Raw genomic sequence first — 27,339 nt, 5'->3', positions numbered from 1 at the left:
AACAAATATGTCATGTGCCCCATTCTGATATACAAACGAAAGTTATTGCACACATTACAACAAAACCCACATGATAAAATGTATTTGGAAAATCGATACCATGTAGGTGGTGCATATTGTCTGCTTTGCCCCATATGAGATGGATGACTCATCCAAGAACTTACGGATTTGTTTTTTGTTGTCCTGATGGAGACTTTCCATGAGATCACCCATCTTAGTACTACTACCAACTGAGTATGTTTAACTGTGAAGTTTTCATATGCTTCACAGCCAGTTAAGCCCAAAACGCATTGATGATGTAAGAGGTAGGGCATTCCTTATGAATCAAGAAGTCTTCTGTCCACAGCTGATATGGGATTTTTCTAAGATGTTATAATTGGCAAGTTAATCTTCAGTGTATCATTACAATCACCCTCTTAGGAACTCATCACCCTCGATGAGGTTTACATACCCAAATCTAGTCAACCCGAATCCAAAAAGCAAATTAGAGTCGAGTTAAATAAGTTCGAAAAGTCTTAATAGGGTAATAGGGTTAATCGGGTTAACTCAATAAACACAAAGTATAACTACAGTCGGGTATTAAGCTTATTTTTTTTAAAGTGGGGTACGGGTTAACCTGAGAAACATTATTACTAATTTCACTATTATAAGGTATAAACATTTTACAAGAAAGATTCATTTATTTTTCTTATAAAGTTTCCTGTAACGCTACACCATTTCAGATTGAATCTTAGAAAAATTAAAGAATATTTGTGAATTTTAGACCATGACTTTTTAAAGTTCGATGATGAATTTGGATTTTATTGATTGTGAATTTTGACATTTAATTTTGAATTTTGAATGTCTGATGAAAGATTTTTGAATGCTTGATGATGAATTTTGAATTATGAGTTTTGAAACCTGACTAAATTGATCAACTCGACCCAATTTACCTGCAACCCAGCTTACGTGAAACTCGAAACACTCGAACTCTAATAGGGACGGGTTGTGGGTGAGTTCTTTATAAAGCTAAACCGACCTTATAAACCCAAAACCCGAACAGGTTAACCTGATTAACCTAAAACCCATAGGCAGCCCTCCAAACTAACCCACTTGAGCTTGTGTTCGTGTTTGTGTTTGTGTTTGCGAAATAAATATACCATTCAATCAACCATGCAAGCATGTACGCATATAATCATGTGATAAATAAGCATATAACAATCATAGATGAAATCAATCAAGATGATATAAGTTTGGATTGTGTTTGCGATATAAATGTATAAATAAATAACTGAGTTTGAAATAGGAACAATGCTACACCCCAAAATATTCGAAAACATAAAAAGGGGACAATGAGTTACTTGCGCTTTAAAGAAACACCGAGTTAAGAAAGTAAAAACGAAATTGCGTATCGAGCCGACCGACATAAGAGAAAATAATGAAAAACCCTAAAATCAAATAAATATGACTTAATAATTTAGAGAATGAAAAATAATACAGATGAAAATCCAAGTTCCAGATATGTCCGGGTTTTAAATCGGGAATTAAACAAGCAAATAAACGAACTTGCGATTTCTAATAAAATAACTATAAATTCAGTTTTTAATGTAAAATATCTGTAAAAATAATTAAACGAGTCTTCGGGTTTTATCAGTCTTGAACCCGGAACTAGGTCAGGATCGCTTCCAACAAACATTATACGTAAAAACGAGTTTTATTATACTTGGTTCCTATTTTAGAAGATAAAGACGAAGGATTAATGAGGAAAACCTGATTTAACAGACATAAAGACTAGAATATTAACTAGGAGTAATCGAACCTTAAAACTAGGGATGAGCTCGGTACCGTACCGGTACCGGTACCGAAATGTTTAGTGGGTATCGGTACGGTACCGGTATTTAAGGTAAAATTCGGGAAATAGCGGTACCGTACCGTACCGGTCCCGAAAACTCAAAATCTTGGTACCGATTCGATACCGATTTTGGTACGTACCGGTACCAATCGGTACCATACCGATTTTTGCTCATCGGTACCATACCGATTTTTGCTCATCCCTACTTAAAACACCTTGGAACCAATTATAATTTGATTAAGAGGTTTTGATTTAGCCATGTAAAATAACAGGACACAATAACATTATTATCCGGAAATCGTTGGAAGATTGAAAAACTAGAGAAAATTGACTTTTCTTGGTCAAAGGGCAAGAACAACACCAATTAGCCTTGAATTCGTGAAAGATGAGTAAAATTGACAAAAGGAAGATGAGGCACAGTCAAAGAAGCTTAGTTTATGAAGGAATTGGTCTAAGGTTAGGGCTTAAAGGTTTATTGATATAACTTTGGTTAATGGGCTTTTTAACTAAAAGAGTAATCAAATCTAACTAAATATGGTATGTCTTGAAGAGAAAAATTGAGGGTTTTCGGTAGGAATTAGCCTAAGAACATTTTAGAATCAAGAAACTGACTCACAAACAGGTTTGGAATGGATTTGGAGAGTTAAACGAGTGAAAAACGCGTGGCTGCAGGCTCATAGCGCATCACAATGGAGATTGGGGGGGGGGGGGTCCCATCCCGATGCGTGACTGAGGGGTTTTCTACAATAGTTTCAAAAGTGACAGTTTTAGCCCTGAACTTGTTTATATGCAAATTTTGACACTGAAATACATGAAATAGAATTTGTAATTAAGTTAAAACTATAAATTAATAATTCTTAACATAAACCAACATAAAAATATAAAAAATGAAAACCCAAAGTTTTAAACAAGTCGGATTTCAGGTTTGAAAACTAGCAAATGTTACAAAATTAAACGCGATGGGTGGTGCTTATACCCAGTTTTCTAAAGATTGCCATGTAAGAAAGCGTTCTTCAGATATTTCTAGTGAATTGACCAAGAACATGACACTATAACTAAGAGGATAAATCAAATAGTCGTCCCTTTGACAACGGGATTCATCTCTCTTCGCAATATGTATCCGTGGTTTGTGATTTCTCGCACCTTGTCGCGCTCCAAAGTGCGATCAAATATAAACTTGTGAGGAAAGAGCCTCATACACCGAATAGCCATGTCTTGATTCAAACTTGTATCTTATTTGGGTAATTTTGTAATTCAAATGGGCCAAAACTTATTTATTCGCTTAGATAAATATGAAGCCTAGTTAACCATTATTAATAATGTTTATGTGATTTCGATGATGATTATGTGAAACTTTCTTTTAATTAACTTTTGTACTTGTTTTATCTGCTTAGTATTCTATTGATCAAGATTTTAAACATACCTCATCGAACAAATGTGTAACTTGGAAGTGTTTATTTATGCAAGTGTAGCTAGGACGTATATTTTTATAAAATTATACTAGGCCTAATAAAATGAGAATTTGAATTAATGATTTTTTATCAAACAAATACAAAGTTTTGCAAATTTAAGTGGTTTTATCATTTATGAACATGTTTCAACCAAGCTTAATGAGTTAATGGCAAGATTTTTGATGGTATTTCAAATGTGACTCTCGTATTAACCAAATGTAGGATTTGGGTAACCTCACCAGGAGCCCAGCCGACTTTTGTAACTACAAACTAGGCCCACTTTTAGACCCAAACACACACGCTTCACTAAATTGCCCAATGGAATTAATTATTTCTGATTGTTGATTACTTATTTGCGATTTGCTTTTATTGTTTATTGTATCGTATATTTATTATGTGACCGATTTGAACCGTTAACCTATCTAGATCAGAGTTTTACCATTAGCATTAGCCATTAAAATCGTTATTGCTATTGAGAACGATATACTAGAGAGTATGGATTACAAGGAGTTGATCGAGAGCTTTGCTTACAAAAATCCTATAAGTTTCACGATTAATTTATATTTAAATTAAATCATTTTGACAGAATACTTTTAATTGGTTTAGCGTTATCATAATTATTTAAATTATATGAGTTATTGAGTTTATATTTAAAGGCCCTAGTTTTTACTAGCTCCGTACAAAAAGAAAAAATGAAATATTCTCCAAGACGGCCATGTACATGAGAAAACTCTCTTAACAAATTTGAATTTCTTCATATCCCGTTCGCTCAACAAATTTGAATTCATCCAACCAATTTTGAAAACCAAACAAGCAAATCACTAGTTGTTCACGCCTTTTAAAAGTGTATTCTAAGACAAGACATGATACATTATCAACCACACGATCAAAATGCATTCAATTATTAAGTGCCGGTCGCAATCATATGCCATGCCCAATAAGTATCTCCCCACACAAGTGACTCTTAACTAACCACAACATGTCGAAATCCATTTCCTCCCCATGTGAGTTTCATTTGTTAATTACGTGTTGATCATTACAAGACTAACTATGAATCTTTTTTCTTGTTTCAAGCGATCTTGAACAAAATACTGCTTGTGATCTTCGTGGGATTGTTAGCATGGGCTTATAAAACAATTCGTCCACCGCCTCCAAGAACATTGGGATCACCAGATGGACCTGCAATTACTTCCTCAAGGATAAAGCTTCGTAATGGAAGGCATATAGCATATGAAGAATTCGGTGTTCCAAAAGATACTGCCAAGTATAAACTAATATACGTTCATGGCTTTGGGAATAGCATGCATTTTCATCCTTTTGCCTTCGCAGCCTCACCGGTATGGTGTTCTTGCTAGTTCATGATTAATCATGATTATTTTTTTGTATTAGTTTGCGAACCCAACTCGTATTTTTAAGTGTTCTTTTGCAACTTTATTATAATGGTTCGCTAATCTGGTTAGTAAACACAACAAGTTTACTTGGTTGACAAGCGAACACTATAGAGTTTTTTGAAATATAAAAATACTTTGTTGAAATATAAAAATACTGTTTTAACAGTAACGGTTTAGAAAACATCTATAAGTTTAGGAGTTAATAGCTATTTTCATCCCTGTAGTTTGCTACTTTCGTCACTTCAGTCCAAAGTTTGAAATTTTGTCAATTTAGTCCTTATAGTTTTAAACATTAGCCAATTACGTCCACCCGTCTAACGGCATCCAACTATGCCGTTGGTTTTAGGGGTATTTTTATCTTTCTCCTGTTTATATTTAGTTAATGGTCAGTTTCGTCCCTGTGGTTTGATACTTTTGCTACTTCAGTCCAAAGTTTGAAATTTGTCAATTTTATGTTTAATTTATTCAGTTTTTTTTTTTTTTTGGCTACTTCAGTCCATGATGGAATTCATTGGTAAAGTGGTCAGGGTAATTCCCTAAAACCGAACTATACCGAAAAAATTAAAATCATTTCTCTGATTAATGCATAATAGTTAGGGTTTAGAGATTAACATATCGTAGCAAACATCTGGGTCGAAATCAACGTCAGGAGTTCGAATATCCCGCATTTCCATGTTTGCTCAAGAAATCGATGCACTAAATCGCATGTGTGTTCTTCAAATCATGGTATTGTTCTTGAATTCATCGAATTCAACCCTAGAATTGTAGTCGATATGAAGAATTCAAGAACAATCCCACGATTTGAAGAACACACATGCGATCTAGTGTATCAATTTCTTGAGCAAACATGGAAATGCAGGATATTCGACCTCTTAGTGTGATTTCGACCAAGATGTTTGCTACAATATGTTAATCTCTAAACCGTAACTATTATGCATTAACCAAAGAAACGATTTTAGTTTTATCGGTATAGTACGGTTTTAGGGAATTACCTTGACCACTTTACCAATGAATTCCACAATGAGGAGAGTTTAGAAAATGTCTAGAAACTAAATGTGAGGGGGGTATGATTATTGTTATCGACAGAGTAAACGTAAACCTGTTTTGGTCGATGCTCGATGGTTTTGGGCTTGGATTATGCTCTTAGGGCTATAGACAAAAAAAATAAAAAATATATATAAATAAATAAACTGAATAAATTAAACATAAAATTGAAAATTTTTCAAACTTTGGACTGAAATAGCAAAAGTATCAAACCACAGGGACGAAACTGACCATTAACTAAACATAAATAGGAGAAAGACAAAATACCCATTAAACTAACAGCATAGTTGGATGCCGTTAGACGAGATGACGTAATTGGCTAATGTTTAAAACTATAAGGACTAAATTGACAAAATTTCAAACTTTGGACTGAAGTGGCGAAAGTAGCAAACCATAGGGACGAAATGGACATTAACTCCATCTAAAAATACTGGTCTAGTTTCTATTAAGTGCGGATTTACCGAGTTGATAAGCGTCCATAAGCCCCAAAATATTTGTAAGAAAATGATATTTATTTATTGAGAGAACTTTGATTTTAGTCCATGTGGTTTTTTAAAATTATCAATTTTGGTCCAATAGTTTATTTTAGCCTTTTATGGTACAATAGTTTCAATTAACTATTAGTTTTAGTCCAACCTACTAACGTCATCCAACAACTGTTAGTTAATACAACTTTGAGGGGCTTTTATATATTTTTCACAAACTTTTAATTCATATGAATATTTCTTTTTTCTACTAAATATAAGCTTTATACTTTTTGTTATTTTCTAACTATTATGGTTTATTATATTTGTTTATATATAAATAAATATATTCTTTTTTATTTTTTAAATATTTTTTGAAACCGGAGCTTTTATGCAACTGCATATTTATTTATATTTGACAACTTTTATTATTTCTTTTTATAACCGTAATAGCATATAGGCTTTAAAAAAGAATATTTATTTTTAAGTTTCATTTTAATTCTACACTATATTAAATATAAATGATTTAGAAAAATTAATTTTTCTGCTTCTATTTCTTGGTGGTAAAAAGAGCATATGTTGATCTTATATTATTATTTTTTTCAACATTTCAATTGACGGAGGGTTATTGAAAATCTGTTTATTAATTTTAATTCTTGGTTTGTATTTTTTTTAAACAACAAAATTTTTGTACTCTATATTTCATATCTTAATCACCTCACCAGCCCATCAAAATGGAAATGACTTCTTAGTTTATAGTTAATTATGGTACATAATTTAACTTCAAATCGTACTTCAAAATAAAACTAAATACAATGTTTTTAAAGTTGACATACTATTACAACTATAGAAGGTTAAAAAAAATTAAAAGTATTTAAATATAAACAAATAAATATAGACTTGCATAAAAGCGTCAGTTTTGAATATATATATAGGGTAAGGATCCTAAGAGAACCATTGGCAAATTGAGAACTTTGAGAACCATTTTGCACCACTAAAAAAAATCCTCTAAAAATATTTAAAAAATTATAAAACAAAAAAAAAACGAAAATTTTAAAAAAGTAAACAAACCAAAATTCTTATATTTCATTCCGGTTTCATATAAAAAAAACTGAAATTTTTTTTTTCTTTTTAATTCGTATGATACCTATACACATATGTATACTTTCATTTAATCACTAGTTACGTAATGTACACATATGTACATTATTATTTACCTTAAATTATACATAGGTGTATAGGAAAAAACATGTGTGTACATATTATACATATATGTATAATAAAAAACCGATTTTTTTTCTTTTTAATTCGTATTATACCTATACACATATGTATACTTTCATTTAATCTCTAGTTACGTAATGTATACATATGTACATTATCATTTACTTTAAAATATACATATGTGTATATGAAAAAAAAAATGTGTGTACATATATGTATAATTTAGCTAAACCGGGAATTTTTTTTTACGGTTTTTTTAGAAACCGGGGTGTTAAATAAGAAATTTGGTTTTTTTACTTTTTTTATTTTTGTGTTTTTTTGTTTTATGATTTTTTTTATTTTTGGGTTTTTTTGTGGTCCAAAATGGTTCTCATAGTTCTTAATTCTCAAAAAGTTCTCACATGATCCTGAACATATATATATATATATTAAAAATAAAAAGTGTGTAGATATTTATATATAAACAAATATAATAAACCATAATACTAAAAAATAACAAAAATTATAAAACTTATATTTAGTAGAAAACCCAAAAATTCTTATGATTAAAAGTTTGTAAAAAATACAAAAAAACTCTTCAAAATTGTATTAACTAACGGTTGATGAATGACGTTAATGAATTAGACTAAAAAACCGATAGTTAATTGAAACTATTGTATAATAAAAGTTTAAAATAAATTATTTGATCAAAATTATAATTTTAAAAAACTATAGGATGAAAAACGAAGTTATCTCTATTTATTTTATACTTTTATCACAATTAGGCAATGATACGCTGAAATGGGCATTTTGGGCACTTTTGTGTTAGGGGACAAAAAGAGCACACTGATCAATGACTTTTGACCACATTTGAACCACTCATTAGTTATTGGATATCCGTTATATTTAAATACTCCATCTATGCTATTTATAGCATTAAATCTATTTTATTTTTAAAATTCTTTTTAGTTATGTTATCACTTAGTATTCAATTTGACTTTCGTTGGTTCATATTGAACATATTGAAATATGAATTTTTTATTTGATAATTATCAATCAGAGCTATGCAAAACGAAATATGAACTTGGGTTATATGAATGGTTTGATGCTATTTTATCATCATAGATTATTATTTTTTATTTCTGGTCTTCTGATTCGACCCGTATTCTTACTCCCTACCTAAAAATTTTGTACACGTATGGCCGTTTGCTTCCGTAAAAAAATCCCATTTTTGTAGGCGCTTGTTGAAGAGCTAGGGGTGTACGTTGTTTCAATAGACCGCCCCGGTTATGGTGATAGTGACCCGGACCCTAAGCGAACTGTGAAAAGCTTGGCATTTGATATCGAGGAGGTAGCTGATCAACTGAACCTCGGACCAAAGTTTTATGGGGTTGGATACTCTATGGGTGGGCAGGTCATATGGTCTTGTCTCAAGTACATTCCTCACAGGTGAGCCTCAAATCAAAATTTACTAAACATTGTTAGTTTTAAAGTATGGTTTATATAAGAAGGTTGTGTTAACCAATCCATATGATAATCATGTGATGATTACAGGCTTGCTGGAGCTGTGCTTCTTTCTCCAGGGATCAATTATTGGTGGCCTAATCTACCATCAAACTTAACCAGTGAGGCATTTTCTCGGCAAATCAAACAAGATCAGTGGTCGTATTGGGTTGCTTACCACCTGCCTTGGTTGACCTACTGATGGAACACTCAGAAATGGTTTCCTTGCTTTTCTTTAATCCATGGGAACCTTGCGGTAATGTCTCCTCAAGATAGAGAAGTTATGGCAAAACTAATTTCATCGGCAGATCCACTTGAGGTACTAGTTTTTTTTTTCTTAAATTACATAGCGTTATGCCCATAAACAAGATTTAGTTTTCACAAAAGAAGCCTGTCAAGAAACTATATATGGTCGTAAATGTCCAATATTCTAATAGTAGCAAAATGCATATTCTTAATTAATTCGTTTTGAACCTAAGGAACATATTGTTCATTATTTTTGCATGATCAAGTCAATTTGATTCATTATTTGGTTTATCGTTTGAAGTTTCTTTTTGTTTAGTCGATCAATATTGGCTTGATAATATGTTATGATATTCAATTTCTGAAGATAGAGTCAAAACTAAATGTTAACTCGTATACTTGTGGAAAACTGAAAAGTAATTTCTTATTATATATATTTTTAAGTTGGTACAACGACATTTGACCTAAGGAAAAAGAGACATCATTTGTATTCTTTTTAATTTTGATGTGTCTTCGTGTATCGTGTCTAGTCTAAGAGTATCTCCGTTACGCACTTTAACTTCATATTCATGATTACATTAAAATTATTATTTTTCTCTGTGCCTTTTAATGAAATAATACTTTTTACTATTTATAGTTATATGTTTTTTTCTTTTTTTCATTCATAATCACTTACAAATTATAACTAAAATCTAAATAATAAAGTATATATGTACACAGTTTAGAAAACCTATTGTGAATGCTCTAGTATCATAACCTTCACATTCAATCCTTCATATTTTGTGAGTGATATTTATAATGTAGGGAGCAGTTTAAAGTGTTATGAGTGAAAAAGATATAAAATGTAATGATATATATTGGTTTCTTTTTTCTTTTTTAATTTACATAACGTTATGCCCATAAACAAAATTTAGTTTTCACAAAAGAAGCCTGCCACAAAACTATATATAGTCGCAAATATCTAGTATTTTTAATACTAGTAGTAAAATGCATATTCTGAATTACTTTGTTTTGAACCTAAGGAACATATTGTTCATTATTTTCGCATGATCAAGTCAATTTGATTCATTACTTGGTTTATCATTTGAAGTTTCTTTTTGCTTAGTAAATATTGGCTTGATAATATACTACGATATTCAATTATTAATGACAGAGTCAGAAGAAAGTGTTGACTCGTATACTTGTGGAAAACTGAAAAGTAATTTCTTATTATATATTTTTTTTAATTTGGTACAACGACATTTGACCTAAGGAAAAAGAGATATCATTTGTATTTTTTCTTTTTTGATTTTGATGTTTGTCTTCGTGTATCTGTCTTATCTAAGAGCATCTCCTTTACGTACTTTAACTTCATCTTTATGATTACATTAAAAATTACTATTTTTCTATATCACTTTTAATTAAATAATACTTTTTTTACTATTTGTAGTTATATGCTCTCTCTTTTTTCCATTCACAATCACTTACAAATTACAACTACACTCTAAATAATAAAGTATACACTTACACAATTAGAAAACCTATTGTGATTGCTCTAGTATCATAATAACCTTCACATTCAATTGTGAGTGATATTTATAATGTAGGGAGCAGTTTAAAGTGTTGTGAGTGAAAAAGATATAAAATGTAATGATATATGCTGGTTTCTTTTTTCTTTTTTAATTTACATAACGCTATGCCCATAAACAAAATTTAGTTTTCATAAAAGAAGCTTGCCACAAAACTATGTACAGTCGCAAATGTCTAGCATTCTAACAGTATTAGTAAAATGCATATTCTGAATTAATTTGTTTTGAACCTAAGGAACATATTGTTCATTATTTTTGCATGATCAAGTCAATTTGATTCATTACTTGCTTTATCATTTGAAGTTTCTTTTTGTTTAGTAAATATAGGCTTGATAATATACTATGATATTAAATTATTATAGATAGAGTCAGAACAAAATGTTGACTCGTATACTTGTGGAAAACTGAAAAGTAATTTCTTATTATATATATTTTTAATTTGATACAAAGACATTTGACCCAAGGAAAAAGAGACATCATTTGTATTTTTTTCTTTTTTGATTTTGATGTTTGTCTTCGTGTATTATGTCTTATTTAAGAGCATTTTCTTTACGTACCTTAACTTCATATTTATGTTTATATTAAATATTACTATTTTTCTCTGTCACTTTTAATTAAATAATACTTTTTTACTATTTGTAGTTATATGCTTTCTTTTTTTTCCATTCACAATCACTTACAAATTACAACTACAATCTAAATAATAAAGTATACACTTACACAATTAGAAAACCTATTGTGAATGCTCTAATATCATAACAACCTTCAAATTCAATCCATCATATTTTGTGAGTGATATTTTATAATGTAGGGAGTAATTTAAGGTGTTGTGAGTGAAAGAGATATAAAATGTAATGATATATGCTAGTTTGTTTTTTTTTCTTTTTTTTTTTTAACTTACATAACGCTATGCCCATAAACAAAATTTAGTTTTCACAAAAGAAGCCTGTCACAAAACTATATACGATCGTAAATGTCCAGTATTCTAATAGTAGTAGTAAAACGCATATTCTTAATTAATTTGTTTTGAACCTAAGGAACATATTGTTCATTATTTTTGCATGATGAAGTCAATTTGATTCATTACTTGGTTTATCGTTTGAGGTTTCTTTTTGTTTAGTCAATGTTGGCTTGATAATATACTAAGATATTCAATTGTTGAAGATAGAGTCAGAACAAAATATTATACTTGTGGATAGTAATTTCTTATTATATATATTTTTAATTTGGTACGACATTGACATAAGGAAAAAGAGACATCATTTGTCTTCTTTCTTTTTTCTTTTTTAACTTTGATGTCTGTCTTCATGTATCATGTTTTGTCTAACAGCATCGCCGTTAGATATTTTACCTTAATTTTTATGATTATATTAAAAATTGTTATTTTTTATCACTTTTAATTACATTAAAATGTATCTTTTACTAAAACTTAAAATACAATTAAGCTTTTGAAATTTATACAACGCACTTACCCTATTGTTTTTCTTGTGTTACAGTTGGAACTACTCAGATCACACCCTAAACAACAAGGCGAATTCGAGTCACTCCACCGCGACTTGAATGTTGGATTTGGTAAATGGGATTTTGATCCAATGGATATTGAAAACCCATTTCCGAACAACGATGGATCCGTTCATATATGGATGGGGGATGAAGATCTGATTGTGCCTGCGACATTGCAACGGTATATAGCTCAACAAGTCAAATGGGTCAATTATCATGAGCTCGCCGGCACCGGACACATGCTTCCTTATGCTGATGGTGTGATTGATGAGATTCTTAAGACCCTTTTTAAAGATTAGAATTAGCTTTGTTTACAGTTGCTTAATGAATCTGGTCTTTGTTTGATGCTATGTTGGTATAGACATTATAAAATTTTGAATTATATTGAAAATGGATATTATTGTGGCAGAGCCTTCCATATTATAATTTAGTGAAGCCTGCGAATCTATACAGGCATAAATCTAACTTGAAATTTGCGGGTTTGGGCCTCGTCTAAATAATTTCGGGCCATTTTGGGTTCAAACCAATGAACACGTTTAGCTGAACAAGTTAGCCCAATAGGTCCATATGCTGACCCATTTAGCCTGTAAACTAGATCAAATCAGCAAACACATTTAGCTAAGCGGGTTAGGTTCACATGTTGACAGTTGACTCGTTTAACCTATTTATTTTTATTTAACTTTTAAAAAAATATACCTTATGTTAAAAATAAAAAGATAAAACATCAAATCAGACTTAACTATGTTATAAACCTCTATATTTTTTATTGTAAACTTGTAAAACTAGAGTATTAATACACAGTAAAACTAAAACAAAATAAGAATTTCAGGTTAAACCTGAAGTCGTATATTTTATACCAGTGTCGTGTTCGGTTTCGCGTCAAATTTTCAGGTTTAACCCGCCGACACGAACACGACCAATTAACAACACCCCTAGCTAGTTTGGTTTCAGGAGAATTGGGATGAGCGTTGAGCATACACCAGTAAAAAATATTCTAAAATGCAACAAACAACACATAAATCTACCAAATTCATGTATAAACTAACCATAAATGCCACAAAAAGAACCATAGCATTCACATAACATGTAACAAATAGACTAAAACATTCTAAAATCTACCTAAAACAATAAACCATGCTATGAATTAAGATCTTCCCAAACCTTAAAATCAGAATTAGACTTATTATAACTCCCTACTCTATCCTGGCACCCGATAATAAACGCGGTCCTCACCGAATCCACATTCACCAACGCATGAGCCCGTCCAGCCGGGCTAACCGCAACCGCCACATCGTCTGGAGCAAGCGTCACTTGCGCAAACCCCTTCTCAACTCCCACATTCTCCAACCTAAACACAACCTTAGCCCCCCAAATCAGAAAAGTCTCATTGCAATCATGGTGCCTATGGTTTCCCCTCAACCCGCCCGGTTTAATCTCACCGACATGTATCGAATTACAACTACCCGCCCCACCCGAAACCCCGGAATCCAATGCGATAGAGACCGGGTCCAGCATCCACCCGCGGGTGTCTTTTGTAATTGCCGATGGGAACCCGGAGTTGAACCGGATAATATTGGCCTCTTCGTCATGATCATCCTTGATTGAGAAATTGGGGAGTTTGAGGCTTTGTTGATGGATTCTGAGGAAGACCCATGTGAGTAATAGGAAGATTGATAGGAGTAATGGGAAAGCTTGGGGCTTTTTCAAGAAAAGTTTTAATCTTGATTCTAGGGTTCTTGAGGATTGGAAAGAGGGGTTGTGAATTGGGATTTCTGGGTTAATTGGGTTTGATGTTCTTCTAGGGTTTGCCATGATTTGGTGGGTCGGATTGGGAACAATTTGCCATTGATTTTGGCCTTTTTGTGAAGTTTGTATCTCGTCCTATACGATGCAGTTTGGAGGAAGTTACATAATTGGTGCCTCAAGTTTTAAAAATTAGCCTTTCTAATTACCAATCATCCTTGGAAGAGGTATTTGAGGATTTTATTTTGAGAAATGGAGTTCTTGGGTTTAAGTGTCATTGTGATAACAAATACGGGGTTCCAACTTAAATATACTGATAGGAATCTAATCGTTAATCAAATGGTCCAAAGAAAATAGATAGAAACCATATCAGAATTCATAGATTTTTGAAAGAGACTTTGATTGTTCAAATCATTATTTTTCATTCATAATCATAAAGCAAAACATTAAGGACTTAAATAGCCTTACAATCTAACATCAACTCACTAACACACTAACTAATTAGCTGCATAAAAGTGGACACAAATAAAGGAAATGCAAGAAATAAAAGGATTGTGCATGCAGACGTGGGTGAGTGCAATTAAAATCGTGGCACACAACATATATCTAATCATCCCCGGTAAAAGTTAGCGGGTTTTCTCATCTTTGATGGGTTTCCACCCAAGGATGAAATGAAGATGATTGGGTGAGTCAGGACCCGTCAATGATTATAAAGGTCGTTTCCGAACTAAATTCAAGTTTTTTTTTCTATTGGATTAAAATTCTAATAACCTATATAAAAATTTTTATTTGTATGTAACAACAATTGTTGTTCTCAAAGTTATTATGTTTTCTAATTGAACATTATGTATGTATATAAAAAGGGAAGCTTATTTTAAACCGAGAAAGCATCATAAAAAGCGTAGGAACACATTAGAATGTTAGGATGTGACACAGGATATGGGCTTTGGTGGCTAGCATTACTCAAAAGCTTATTTCTAGTCTACACTACACCAAAGCTTTGGTGGCTTTTTTTTTTTCCTTGCTAATTAAATCAAAGCTCACATAATCTCTAGCATTACTCAAAACACCATTGGGGTAATCCATTAGATAGAGACACTTGTCAATAATTTTGCAACGGAGTTTTTTTGCCACTCAGCGTGTGCGTAACAATTTTGTCGGATATGTGTGTGTGCTACACATGTGCAATGCAAAAGTGCACAAATTAGCCATTTTTCTAGCATTGTTTCTTTGTTGATTGAAGTTCTATGCTTAATAAAAGAGTTTCTTGGTTAGATTTTGTGAACGTGAGTTGTTGCAACATTTTTACACTCTTTCTCTCCATCTTTTCACATTCTTTCTATTTGTTCTTTCACCATATCACGTAGGTGACATATATAGTTAATTTGTCCATCGTATACCATGTCCTCATCTAACATCTCTTTCAATACTTAGTTTAATTTTTGATAAGAATATAGTAGAACTTGATTAAGCACTAGTTGAGTGCATCCAAAATTTCTAGAGATGACAACACTGTCGTAATTGCTATTAAGATATCGATACAATACTCATAAAACTTAGGAAACAAACATTTATGATATTCAAACATAATAATCTTTCAGGTTAGCACCATTTTAAGACAAATTCTTTTTATGTAAGATCTCTTTAAGGATAGTATTGCCCATTCCATCCTTAAACGCAAACATGTGTCCACCGGTGATTTCATGATACTTGATCCATCCAAGTTGTTTAGCTATATAACTTTGCAATGTGGCATGCACACTCAAGTCTTCATTACCCATCCATAAATGAACAGATCCATCATTGTTTGGAAATGGGTTTTCAAGATCGAGTGGATCAAATTCCCACTTCCCGAACCCAACATTCCAGTCACGATGGAGAGACTCGAATTCTCCTTGTTGTATTGCCTGCAATGCCATCAAATTTTCCATTAACAAACATCGTAGCATAGTACAAATATATGCATATTGGTGTGTTTATACACACGCACGCGCACACACGCACATATATAATGTCCCTCTTTAGTTGAAGGACTCTTTCGAGACCAACCTACCATCCAATATCGTTAACCAATATTAATGAAAAAAATGTCCCTCAATAAATAATCATTCATGTGATTTTTTAGGTATCACAAATGATCATTCATGTGATAGGGTATTTTAGGTATCACAAATGAATATTCATGTGATTGTTAATGTTGATAGATAAAGGGAGATCCTACCAGATTTGGATCCATGGTAGAAAGTAGCTTTAACCCAATTTCTATATCTGTTGAAGTTAAATATGGGTTGCTATTCATAACTGAACCACCTGGAAACCATGATTGAGTGTTCCACCAATAGGTCAGCCATGGTAGATAGTGTGCGACACGTAAAGACCATTGATCTTGTTGAAGTAGCCTAGAGAATGCTTTGTTGGTTAAGTTTGAAGGTAGGTTATGCCACCAATAATTGATAGTTGGAGAAATAAGAATTGCTCCTGCTAGTCTGTTTGAAACAATTGATCAAAAAGAATTGAATAAACTTATTTAGTTCATAATATTTTATATGTATTGAATAACGTTATATTAATATATTACAATGTAAAGCTAACAAACTAATTATAGTACGTAATGCTAGAAGATTTTATTAGGGAACCCGATTTTTAAACCGGAGATAAAATAATTAGTAACAAGCAAAATTAAAAATACTTATAATTAATGATAACTATAATAGATAATAAATTCAACTAAAAGTATTTAACATTCATATAAAATATAAATATGAAAATAATTAATTCATAATGAGGTCTACAAAGATAATGTGATAGTGCTTCAAAACGACTAGCAGTATTATAACATACCTATGAGGGATATACTTGAGACAAGACCAAACAACCTGCCCACCATAAGAGAATCCAGCCACATAAAATTTCGGTCCCAGGTTCAAATGATCAGCAAACTCCTCGATATCTAACGCTAAGCTCTTCACGGTTCGCTTAGGGTCTGGATCACTCTCTCCATAACCAGGCCTATCTATTGCAACGATGTACACCCCTAATTCTTCGACCATGGCCTGTAAAGATAGTCATTTATACTGAGAATTAAGCTATAAAACGAAGGACAAACAGAAAACAAGTTAGAGTAAGAATCCACACTGGTGAATTTGCGACTGCAAAAGGATTTTGGTACTTGTTACAACCGAAGCAATGGACATATATTATCTTAGATTTGGCAACATCTTTAGGAACACCAAGTTCTGTATACGACAAATGTCTTCCGTCACGAAGCTGTATCCTTGGAGATGTAATAGGAAGGCCATCTGGAGATCCTAACTTGTTGGGAGGTGATGGAAGAGTTGTTTTATAAGCCCATGCAGAGAATCCCGCGAGGAAGACAAGTAGTAATATTTTAAAGACTCCTAGAACCAAAAGAAAAAAAGTTACAATGGTAATTAAGTATATTAAAGTCCTTCACATGTGAAACAAGAACTAACCGAAGGAGGAATCAGAATTGGATTTTGTAGCTGGTGCTGCCGAAACCATTTTGTTCATCGCTTCTGACATTGATGCTGCTAATATGCAAAATGAAAGGGATGCATTAAGATTAGAACTGGATGCTTTCTCTAGAACCTTAATAAGAGATATTTCTAAAACAAATAAATAATATCAAAAATGAAGCTAGACTGGTTTATGAAGTTATTATGGAACTTATCAAAAAATTGCAAAGAGATGCCTACATAATACATAATTAAGAACGATATTGACAGCTTTGTACCGGGAAAACAATGGAGAAGATCTAAGAACGGGCTTTTATTTCTATGATAAATAATGTTATTCGGTCATTGTAATTCTATAAACAATTATATATGCAAATATTCAAAGAAAATATTACTAGAACCTATTGAATTCAACTTCATGGGTCTTTTCATCAATCTATTCCTCCATCCATTTCTTCCATTTGACATTTTCTCACCTTTTTAATTCAAAGGGTTACAATTTCCAAATCCACCATATTTGACTGCTTTTAATTTTCCGTACTTTATATTTAAATAATAATATTTTCTTTACTTTGCAAGTCTATTGTAAAAATTGTCTCACTTGGCGACAATGGCATATTTCTTTCTCCCTTGTTAAATGCATACTTATCCGGTCCAATATTTAATTACATATTTTCCATTTTGTCAAAATTGACAAGATTACCCTTTAATTAAAAAACCTTAAGTCACCGGAGGGTGGTTTAAGTGCTCGATCATACTCATAAGAGCTTGTTAAAACCACTGTGAGATTCTGTATATGTTTCGATTGAATTCGTTTGAATCCAGGTGGCACAAGCACTTAGAATCCAGATATATGAAACCGTCGGAGTTCGCAATTGACAATTCCATAACAGTCAGGCTCGCGCCCCATCTTCTAGAGATTGCATCGGAAATCACCGTCAATGGCGTCGGAAATCATTGTCGATTGCATTGGAGTTCTTCGTTGATTGCATCGGAAATCGTTGTCAAAGTTTGACGTCGATTGCATGGACCATAGTCAATTGGGTCACTGCATGAACAAGTTAGCACTACTTGAAATCCAGAAATGACAATGAAGCTTTTAATGAACAAAGGGGGTAAATGGGCATTATTCAAATAAAATAAATTAAAACGGGTAAACTTGTAATTTTTTGAATTAAGGATGAATAAATTGCAATTGAATACTTGGTTTAGGTATATATGCATTTAACTTGGTTAGACTATGTGTAGTGGATGGGCTACAAAATATAGAGGATTTTTGACACGTAGCCAAAAGGAGCGATATGTAGCCCGGGGACGGTGTTGTAGCAAAAAAATCAACTCTCCCACCTATAGTTGATCGCCATGTCCGCGATATGAAATCTGAACCAAGGTTTGCCAAAGCATTAGCTTCAACATTTTTTTCTCTGGGTACTTGTTCAATGACAAAGGAATCGAACTTTTCTGTCATATTTTTAACTTTATGGAGATATTCGGTTAGTTTTTCTTTTTTGACTAGACAAGAGCCATTGAAGTGATTAAAAAGTAATAAGGAATCTACAAATACATGAATATTTCTAATTTCCATATCCTTATATAGTTGAAGGCCAACAATTAAAGCTTCTGTCACACCCCGTTGAGCGATTTACGGAAGCGTAAAACGGAAATGTAACAGATATAACTGGTATCAAATACATTGTTCATAAAGAAACATTACTAACTAATTTACAATATATTACATCGTTCTACATCTTTTACAAACTAAGTGATACAATCAAAACTCGCTCTTCAACTACTTTACTTCTAACTCACATGCTCACAGCATCGTTCACAATCCGAACACGAAACACATAAGCAATCTATTCCACCTTTATGATTACCTGAAAAACATGTTTAAAAACGGTCAACTACGAATAGTTGATGAGTTTCATAAGTTTTAACGAAATCAGTTCTGCGTACCACACGGTCATAGTTTGTATGTACGCGCGTATGTAAAAATATGTATGTTTGTATATATACATATACAGCCGTATCTTTGTGTGTACATATGCACACATGTATGTTTATAATATGAGTTCGAATTTGCGATGAAATCGTGACTGTTTGTTCGTATTGCGTGTTTTCATTTTCCATATTTAATCAACCATTATGGCCCCCCTTCCGCCCACAATGGTTCCACATAAAATCAACCACTGTGGCCCCCTTTTCGCCCACAACGGTTCCTCGTAACATCAACCACTGTGGTCCCCTTTCCGCCCACAATAATTCCACGTAAACTCAAACATTACACAGTGTACACACACAAATAATTAGTATTTTCTACACATCGTATTTCCTACGCCTATTCACATAGCATGTATATAGACACACATACACTTATAGTATTTATCACGTATCACCAAATACTATGGCTCCCCATCCGCCCACAATACGCATAATCACATTATTTTCTTCACATTCACGTCATAATCACGTTAGTTTGTTTAGTTGCAGCAGAACTTGGCTCATAGGCCATACTCAACTTTAGTTTATTAAGTTGCAACAGAACTTGGCTCATAGGCCATACTCAAATTTAGTTTATTAAGTTGTAGCAGAACTTGGCTCATAGGCCATACTCAACTTTAATTTGGTACTATTGTGGCCCCCTTCCGCCCATAATAGCCCCATGGTCATCACATACCACGTTATTTACCCATGGCTATTACAGACCACGTTATTCGCCCGTGGCCGTTACAGACCACATTATTCACCCGTGGCCGTTACAGACCACGCTATTCATCCTTGGCCGTTACAGACCACGTTATGTTTAACAGTACATAGCATATTTAAATAAACGTGTTGTCATGTGCAATTTCATTATGTTTTGGTATTCGTACCATGTTCACTTAATTTATCATTCAAGAATACGATTCACCATTCATTCGCACGTAATCAATCGTTATGTTTGTAGGGACTTTTTGTATGTAAACGTTTAGACAATTCATATCCTGAACCGTTTCCAGGTAAATAACGTAAATAAATATGCTTTTCACCCCAAAAAGTTCATAAACAGTTTGAAAAGAGGGGTCATGAAACTCACGGTTTTGTAGGCACTCAGTGCGAGGTCAGCTCAGGGTTCGTTTCCCTTGCTATTACTTAGTCTCTATAATTAATCTTATAATAATATTAATATTTTAATATTATTATAATCTTTACACTAAGCTGGGCTGTATAGCTAGTCTGGGTGTGGCTGTAACACCCAGAAAGTGTCAATAGGTTTAAATTGTGATGTTGTTCAATGTTTGATGTTTAAAATAGAACTTGGCTCAGTTTCCCCGTTTCACCAGCTGGCCCAAGTTGTTCGTTTATGCGTTTGGAAAACAGTTGTGAGGAAGTAAACTTGGGTAAATGTGTTGGTTGATAAAATGATTAAGTTATAAAGAAAGATCACAATTTAAGGGTCTGGATTTGCTTTAGTGCTCGTTTCCGTTTATTCAATTTGAGTTGGAGAAAAACACGCACAATCTACCCAAATTGTCCGGATTTCTCTTAAAAAGTTCGTGTTTACATAATTAATCCAAAAATATGCTTCTTGATCGTTTTTTATGTTCTGATATCCCAACAGGTTCGTTAATCATGAACTTGCTGGTTTTCGTTAGAATTGAATTTGTTTAATCTTCCAATTAGCATAATTAATTATCCGTTAATCATTAGATTATGAAAATTTAGAAACATATCAAATAAAATATGTAGATTTTATAAAAATATTTCTGGAATTATTTACTAATTTATAAATTTATAAAAACTCATTTTATATGCTATATTTAGCCCGAAAATCATCCGTTCATACCAAATGATTTCCGAAAAATCCACCAAAATTCCTGAGTGACCAAAAAACTTCCCAAAATAACCTTTAGAAATTCCAGAAGCTAACAATCTTGCCAAATATTATTTTCGAGCCAAAAACGACAAGGAAAATCCGAATAAACGCAATTGCACAAAACATACCTAGGGTTATCCAAATGACCCCAAATTTTATATGTGATTATAATATACTAATTTTGAGTTCCCCACAAAGTTTCATAAATTTTCCAGCATTGTAAATATTTTTCCCAAATAAACGCCCCAAATTGGTAATAAATTCACCAAATATTCTCGGATGGTTGAAAAATTACCAAATTTGGACAGGGACTCAATTATACTTCCCTTAAAATACCTGCAAAATTTTATGACCAAAAAATATGCACATCACAACCTTAACCTAAACAGCCCGTAATCGAGCATTTCGGCATTACCTTTGCGGTTTTCGCCTGTTTTCACTCTCTTAATCCAGTTTCCGGGTTCTTGAGCTTCTATATAAGCTAAGTACATGTCCTAAATCACAAACTAAGCATGTATCATCAAGAGACCAGCGATGAAAGTTAGGTTTCGGTTAGGGTTCTAAACCGAACTTTTGAACCGTAAAAACGTCGTTTAAACCCTCTAATCCGTGTTTATGGCGAAAAAAGAGTATGGTTCTGATTCCTAACCATGTTTATAATCAAAACATGGTTTTGGATCATTTTTAGGATTTTTTCATAGTTAGGAATGATTTTTGGTAATCAAACTATGTTTATATGGAATTAAATTTGATTAAACATGCATAAAATTGATCAAGATAGCTAAAATACCTTAGTTTTTGGTTGAGTGTGTGAAAAAGCAGCTGGGATTTCTGGTTAACTTCTGGAAAAATGTTCATAAAATATCTAATTGCTTAAGATCAAAGAATACCAAAATAAAAAATAAAGAAAGGGGGTTTGGTCCAACTTGGCGGGCCGGACTTTTTGGCCCCCCTTTTGGGCCCATTTGGCCCACTTTTCTTGATTTATGTGCCCAAACGTGAAATTCCTAGTTCAAATTTATTTCAGGTTTGGTTTTTGGCGCGAAAAATGTATCGGGTGCGACAAATAGTGCGAAAACGAGTGTTTTTCGGCTAATTTTATATAAATTTAGAAAAACCTACTATTTATTTGTAAAAATTGAAAATATTCTCACGGATCGGTTAAAACAAGCCCAACAAGTGTTTTGTAGGTTCCCAGCCGGATCTACACGAGATATCTCATTCTACGTAGGTGCGGAATCCCTATGTAAGACGTTACGAGCGTAGAAGACGATACGATCGAACACACGTTACAATAAACACAAACACGTTGTATTGCAACCGGAAACACGTGATACAATGATCACTGATTACACAAACTCTCTGACTCGTAAACTCGAATAACTGATTAATTTACAATACTGCCGTAACCTAGCTGATTATAAAGGCGACAACTTCGCCTGGCATGTTCAGGCGAAGTTGTCCCTAACTTCGCTTAGTTCACAAGTTCGCCTGTATCAGCGAACTTGTGAGCTAACTTCGCTTACATACAAAAACACAAATCTAACAAACTCGATTACAGACACTTGACACTGAACTACTGACATCATGTACCAACAGACTCCCCCTTGGCAGTAGCTTCATATCTATATCTTCAAACACGTGTCTTGTAATCTTCAAAAATCTTGAATCTTCATCTTTAAGCATGAACTCCTTCACGTACACAAACTGATACAATTCTTTGATATTTCTTCGCTTCGTCTTTCCAAGCAGGAATATAAAATATCTTCTTCTCATTCAGCACCTGCAGATCAGCTTGCGACAAGTTCACTAGATGCATCGGATCATAGACTCTCAGCAGCTCTTGTTCATCTTCGTCTTCCATTACTGCTTCAGCTGTCTCACAATCTACATACCACCACTTCAGGCCTTTGAGCACATCCTTGGGCATTTGTTTCATCGGCACTTCTTTCAAACACCGGATCGGCTTATACTTCATAATCATCCAAGGCTTGCCATCTGCTCTCAACCCTCTATCTTTATCTTCGATAAGTTTTCCCTTTTGTGGTTTCAACAGCTCGAACTTCTTTTCCTTTATACTCTCCTTCCATACTATCTTCCCGATGACTCTAGCCATATTATCATCACTTCGATTATCAATCCCAATCTGGCTAAGTCTTTCACTTCACACTCAGGCAATGTATTCAACGATCTCAACATCCTCTTGAAGTATTGAACACCATCATACCTTTTAATCACAAAGAGCCTCAACTGCTCATCATATATCCAGCATATAATCCCCTTTCTCGATTCAGCATAGCCTCTAATGTTGTAACTCTTCTTAAACAAAGTAGGGACCGCCGGTTTCTTCGTTTTTACAAACCATTGAGCATAGCCTTCTTTCCATCTTGGCTGCTCTTCCCATTCCGTCTCATCATTTCCAATCTCTTTACCCATATCTGCGTTATCGACTTCCGGTATCTCATGCTCCACATTCTCCTCTACTATCTCTCCCTCTTCTATCTCATTATCAATAACAATCTCTTCTCCAATCTTCTCTATTTCTTCAACCGGTAATACATCATCATCACCTATATACTCATCATCCATCTCCTCAACGTCCACTACCACCACATCATCACCACCAGCTGCACTTGTTGACTCCCCCTGAGTTGTGGAAGTCCCAAGAGCTTGTTCAGTTCTTGGCAACTCTCCACCTGCACCTTTCGATGCATTGGGATCATCGTCTCTATCATTTCTCATCTTAGTCCTCAACTCATCGCCTTTACAGCTCGTCTCCCCCTGAGATTGTAGGTTCCCAGCCGGATCTACACGAGATATCTCGTTCTACGTAGGTGCGGAATCCCTACGTAAGACGTTACGAGCGTAGAAGACGATACGATCGAACACACGTTACAATAAACACAAACACGTTGTATTGCAACCGGGAACACGTGATACAATGATCACTGATTACACAAACTCTCTGACTCGTAAACTCGAATAACTGATTGATTTACAATACTACCGTAACCTAGCTGATTATAAAGGCGACAACTTCGCCTAGCATGTTCAGGCGAAGTTGTCCCTAACTTCGCTTAGTTCACAAGTTCGCCTGTATCAGCGAACTTGTGAGCTAACTTCACTTACATACAAAAACACAAATCTAACAAACTCGATTACAGACACTTGACACTGAACTACTGACATCATGTACCAACAGACTCCCCCTTGGCAGTAGCTTCATATCTATATCTTCAAACACGTGTCTTGTAATCTTCAAAAATCTTGAATCTTCATCTTTAAGCATGAACTCCTTCACGTACACAAACTGATACAATTCTTTGATATTTCTTCGCTTCGTCTTTCCAAGCAGGAATATAAAATATCTTCTTCTCATTCAGCACCTGCAGATCAGCTTGCGACAAGTTCACTAGATGCATCGGATCATAGACTCTCAGCAGCTCTTGTTCATCTTCGTCTTCCATTACTGCTTCAGCTGTCTCACAATCTACATACCACCACTTCAGGCCTTTGAGCACATCCTTGGGCATTTGTTTCATCGGCACTTCTTTCAAACACCGGATCGGCTTATACTTCATAATCATCCAAGGCTTGCCATCTGCTCTCAACCCTCTATCTTTATCTTCGATAAGTTTTCCCTTTTGTGGTTTCAACAGCTCGAACTTCTTTTCCTTTATACTCTCCTTCCATACTATCTTCCCGATGACTCTAGCCATATTATCATCACTTCGATTATCAATCCCAATCTGGCTAAGTCTTTCACTTCACACTCAGGCAATGTATTCAACGATCTCAACATCCTCTTGAAGTATTGAACACCATCATACCTTTTAATCACAAAGAGCCTCAACTGCTCATCATATATCCAGCATATAATCCCCTTTCTCGATTCAGCATAGCCTCTAATGTTGTAACTCTTCTTAAACAAAGTAGGGACCGCCGGTTTCTTCGTTTTTACAAACCATTGAGCATAGCCTTCTTTCCATCTTGGCTGCTCTTCCCATTCCGTCTCATCATTTCCAATCTCTTTACCCATATCTGCGTTATCGACTTCCGGTATCTCATGCTCCACATTCTCCTCTACTATCTCTCCCTCTTCTATCTCATTATCAATAACAATCTCTTCTCCAATCTTCTCTATTTCTTCAACCGGTAATACATCATCATCACCTATATACTCATCATCCATCTCCTCAACGTCCACTACCACCACATCATCACCACCAGCTGCACTTGTCGACTCCCTCTGAGTTGTGGAAGTCCCAAGAGCTTGTTCAGTTCTTGGCAACTCTCCACCTGCACCTTTCGATGCATTGGGATCATCGTCTCTATCATTTCTCTTCTTAGTCCTCAACTCATCGCCTTTACAGCTCGTCTCCCCTTGAGATGCCAAGAACTCCTTCAAAGCATCTATGATTTTGCCATGTTCTACCAGCAGGGACGACTGCAACTGATTCTCTGCACTTAGGCGCTGAATAGCCTGGGTCTGGATAAGATTCACCCTTGATTGTTCTGCCACGACCCGTTCAAGTGCTGCTATTCGTTCAGAGTCTGATAAGGTTGCATCGAAATCAAACCTCAGATGTGATATATCTTGAGTATACTGAGGAGGGATTTCCGATGTAACCGGGACCTCAGAAGTAGGCATAGACGTAACCGTAGGTGGTATCGTCACCGATAACCCTGCAGTGGCCACAACCGTCGACTCAATAAATCGTGCCACGACCTCCGTTGGAGTAAGAGTTGGAGGTGGCAACGATACAATCTCCGGAGCCAATAGTTGGAATGTAGTGGGTGGGAGGCCAAAGGCAGATGAGGTAGCCACCACGGGAACATCCTTGGCGCTTGGCCTTGTAACCTGTAATGATGAAGGAACGATAGTCATACCGGACAGTGCGGGTGGGGTGAAACGTACCTCCCTTGAGCTCTCACCAGCTCCCGAACCTGCACCTGCCCGTTCCTTCTTGATCTACGAATCAATTGTTGTACTTCTTCTTCATAGTCTGACTCGCTATCATCATCAGTTCTCTTTCTTTTCCCATGAGTTCGTTCTTGAGTTACTAAAATTCGTCTCGCTTCGGCCAACTCATCTTCAGAATCAGAATCAGCCACCGTTGTAGCTGCCCTAGTCACATGCACACTCGAAACTCTTTCTACTGAGAATTGCACATTTTCCTCAGGGTCCACCCTCTCCATGTCAAAGAATCCTTGACCGCCAAACTCTGCATCAAGGTCTACGTTCTCCTCCGGTGACACAACAGGAGCAGCAGGTATAACTTGAGGTGCTCCTCCCTGTTGTGGTGCCGGGTCCCGAAACTCGTCCCCACAAGCAGGCACATACTCCGGGTTGATCAAGTACCCAAATAGTGGAGTATGCCGAGGACGGAGCTCAGGTTTGCTCCTCGCACTGGAGGATCTGCATTGGGCGAAGATCCTTTTGCTCACACTTTCAACGTATCTGATCGGGCGGCGCTGAGGTAGCGTTGGAGCAACATGATTCAAGATCATTTGGAGGAATCTTGGATACATGATAAATCTCTCACGCGCCACCGCTCTTCTTTGTCGATCAATCTCGTAGAAGATCATCTGACTAAAGCTGTAACGCTTATTATAAGTCAGAGCAGTCATCGCCGACTGCATGGTCGCGCCCATGCCATCAGTGCCCGCCTTTCTCCCTGACATGCATACAATCATGACATGCATGAGAAAGCGCCACTGGTCAAGTAAAAACCCCTTCCTTCTCTGAGTATCTCCCATGGGACCAGAGTATCCCATCCTCAGAAACGCTCCATCACGGAAAGGAGCCACAAAATCTGTCGGGTCATCCCTCGTCTCATCTCCAAATCGTAAAGCCGCCCGGATCTGTTCAGATGAGAACTGAACAATGTGATTGTTGACTGTTGCTCGCATCACCGGGGGCTCGACCCTACAGTCATATTCCACAGTCTGCCAAAAATCCTCAATGTTTGGCAAGGATATTGGCAGTGTTGTCGTAATCCCGTGGAATATATGCGAGCGTAGTAAGAATGTGATGATTTCGCGGAAATCATCAACTCCACT

General features: G+C 34.7%; 2 protein-coding genes and 1 pseudogene across 3 annotated transcripts; 1 reads left to right on the top strand and 2 right to left on the bottom strand.

Annotated features, from left to right (window-relative positions):
* Positions 1-4,255: 4,255 nt before the first annotated feature.
* Positions 4,256-9,182, top strand: LOC143575616 (uncharacterized). The gene is made up of 4 exons (XM_077059936.1): positions 4,256-4,286; positions 4,357-4,619; positions 8,622-8,833; positions 8,939-9,182. The coding sequence occupies exons 1-4, from the start codon at positions 4,262-4,264 to the stop codon at positions 9,087-9,089; spliced, it is 651 nt and encodes a 216-aa protein (XP_076916051.1). The 5' UTR covers positions 4,256-4,261; the 3' UTR covers positions 9,090-9,182.
* Positions 9,183-13,191: 4,009 nt separating this feature from the next.
* Positions 13,192-14,075, bottom strand: LOC143574373 (uncharacterized). Its single transcript, XM_077059017.1, has one exon. It carries the CDS (start codon positions 14,011-14,013, stop codon positions 13,339-13,341), a length of 675 nt encoding a protein of 224 aa, XP_076915132.1. The 5' UTR covers positions 14,014-14,075; the 3' UTR covers positions 13,192-13,338.
* A 1,449-nt stretch (positions 14,076-15,524) lies between these two features.
* LOC143574203 (uncharacterized) lies at positions 15,525-17,008 on the bottom strand (annotated as a pseudogene). The gene is made up of 3 exons (XR_013142549.1): positions 16,786-17,008; positions 16,166-16,430; positions 15,525-15,851 (listed from the first exon to the last, which is right to left on the bottom strand). The product of XR_013142549.1 is annotated as an uncharacterized LOC143574203 (transcript).
* Positions 17,009-27,339: the final 10,331 nt, after the last annotated feature.

This window comes from Bidens hawaiensis, unplaced genomic scaffold, assembly GCF_021521415.1.
Source record: "Bidens hawaiensis isolate Kalapana, Puna unplaced genomic scaffold, B.hawaiensis_p1.1 tig00001412_1, whole genome shotgun sequence".
Classification (NCBI taxonomy): domain Eukaryota; kingdom Viridiplantae; phylum Streptophyta; class Magnoliopsida; order Asterales; family Asteraceae; genus Bidens; species Bidens hawaiensis.
This window is presented reverse-complemented; position numbering and strand designations above follow the sequence as displayed.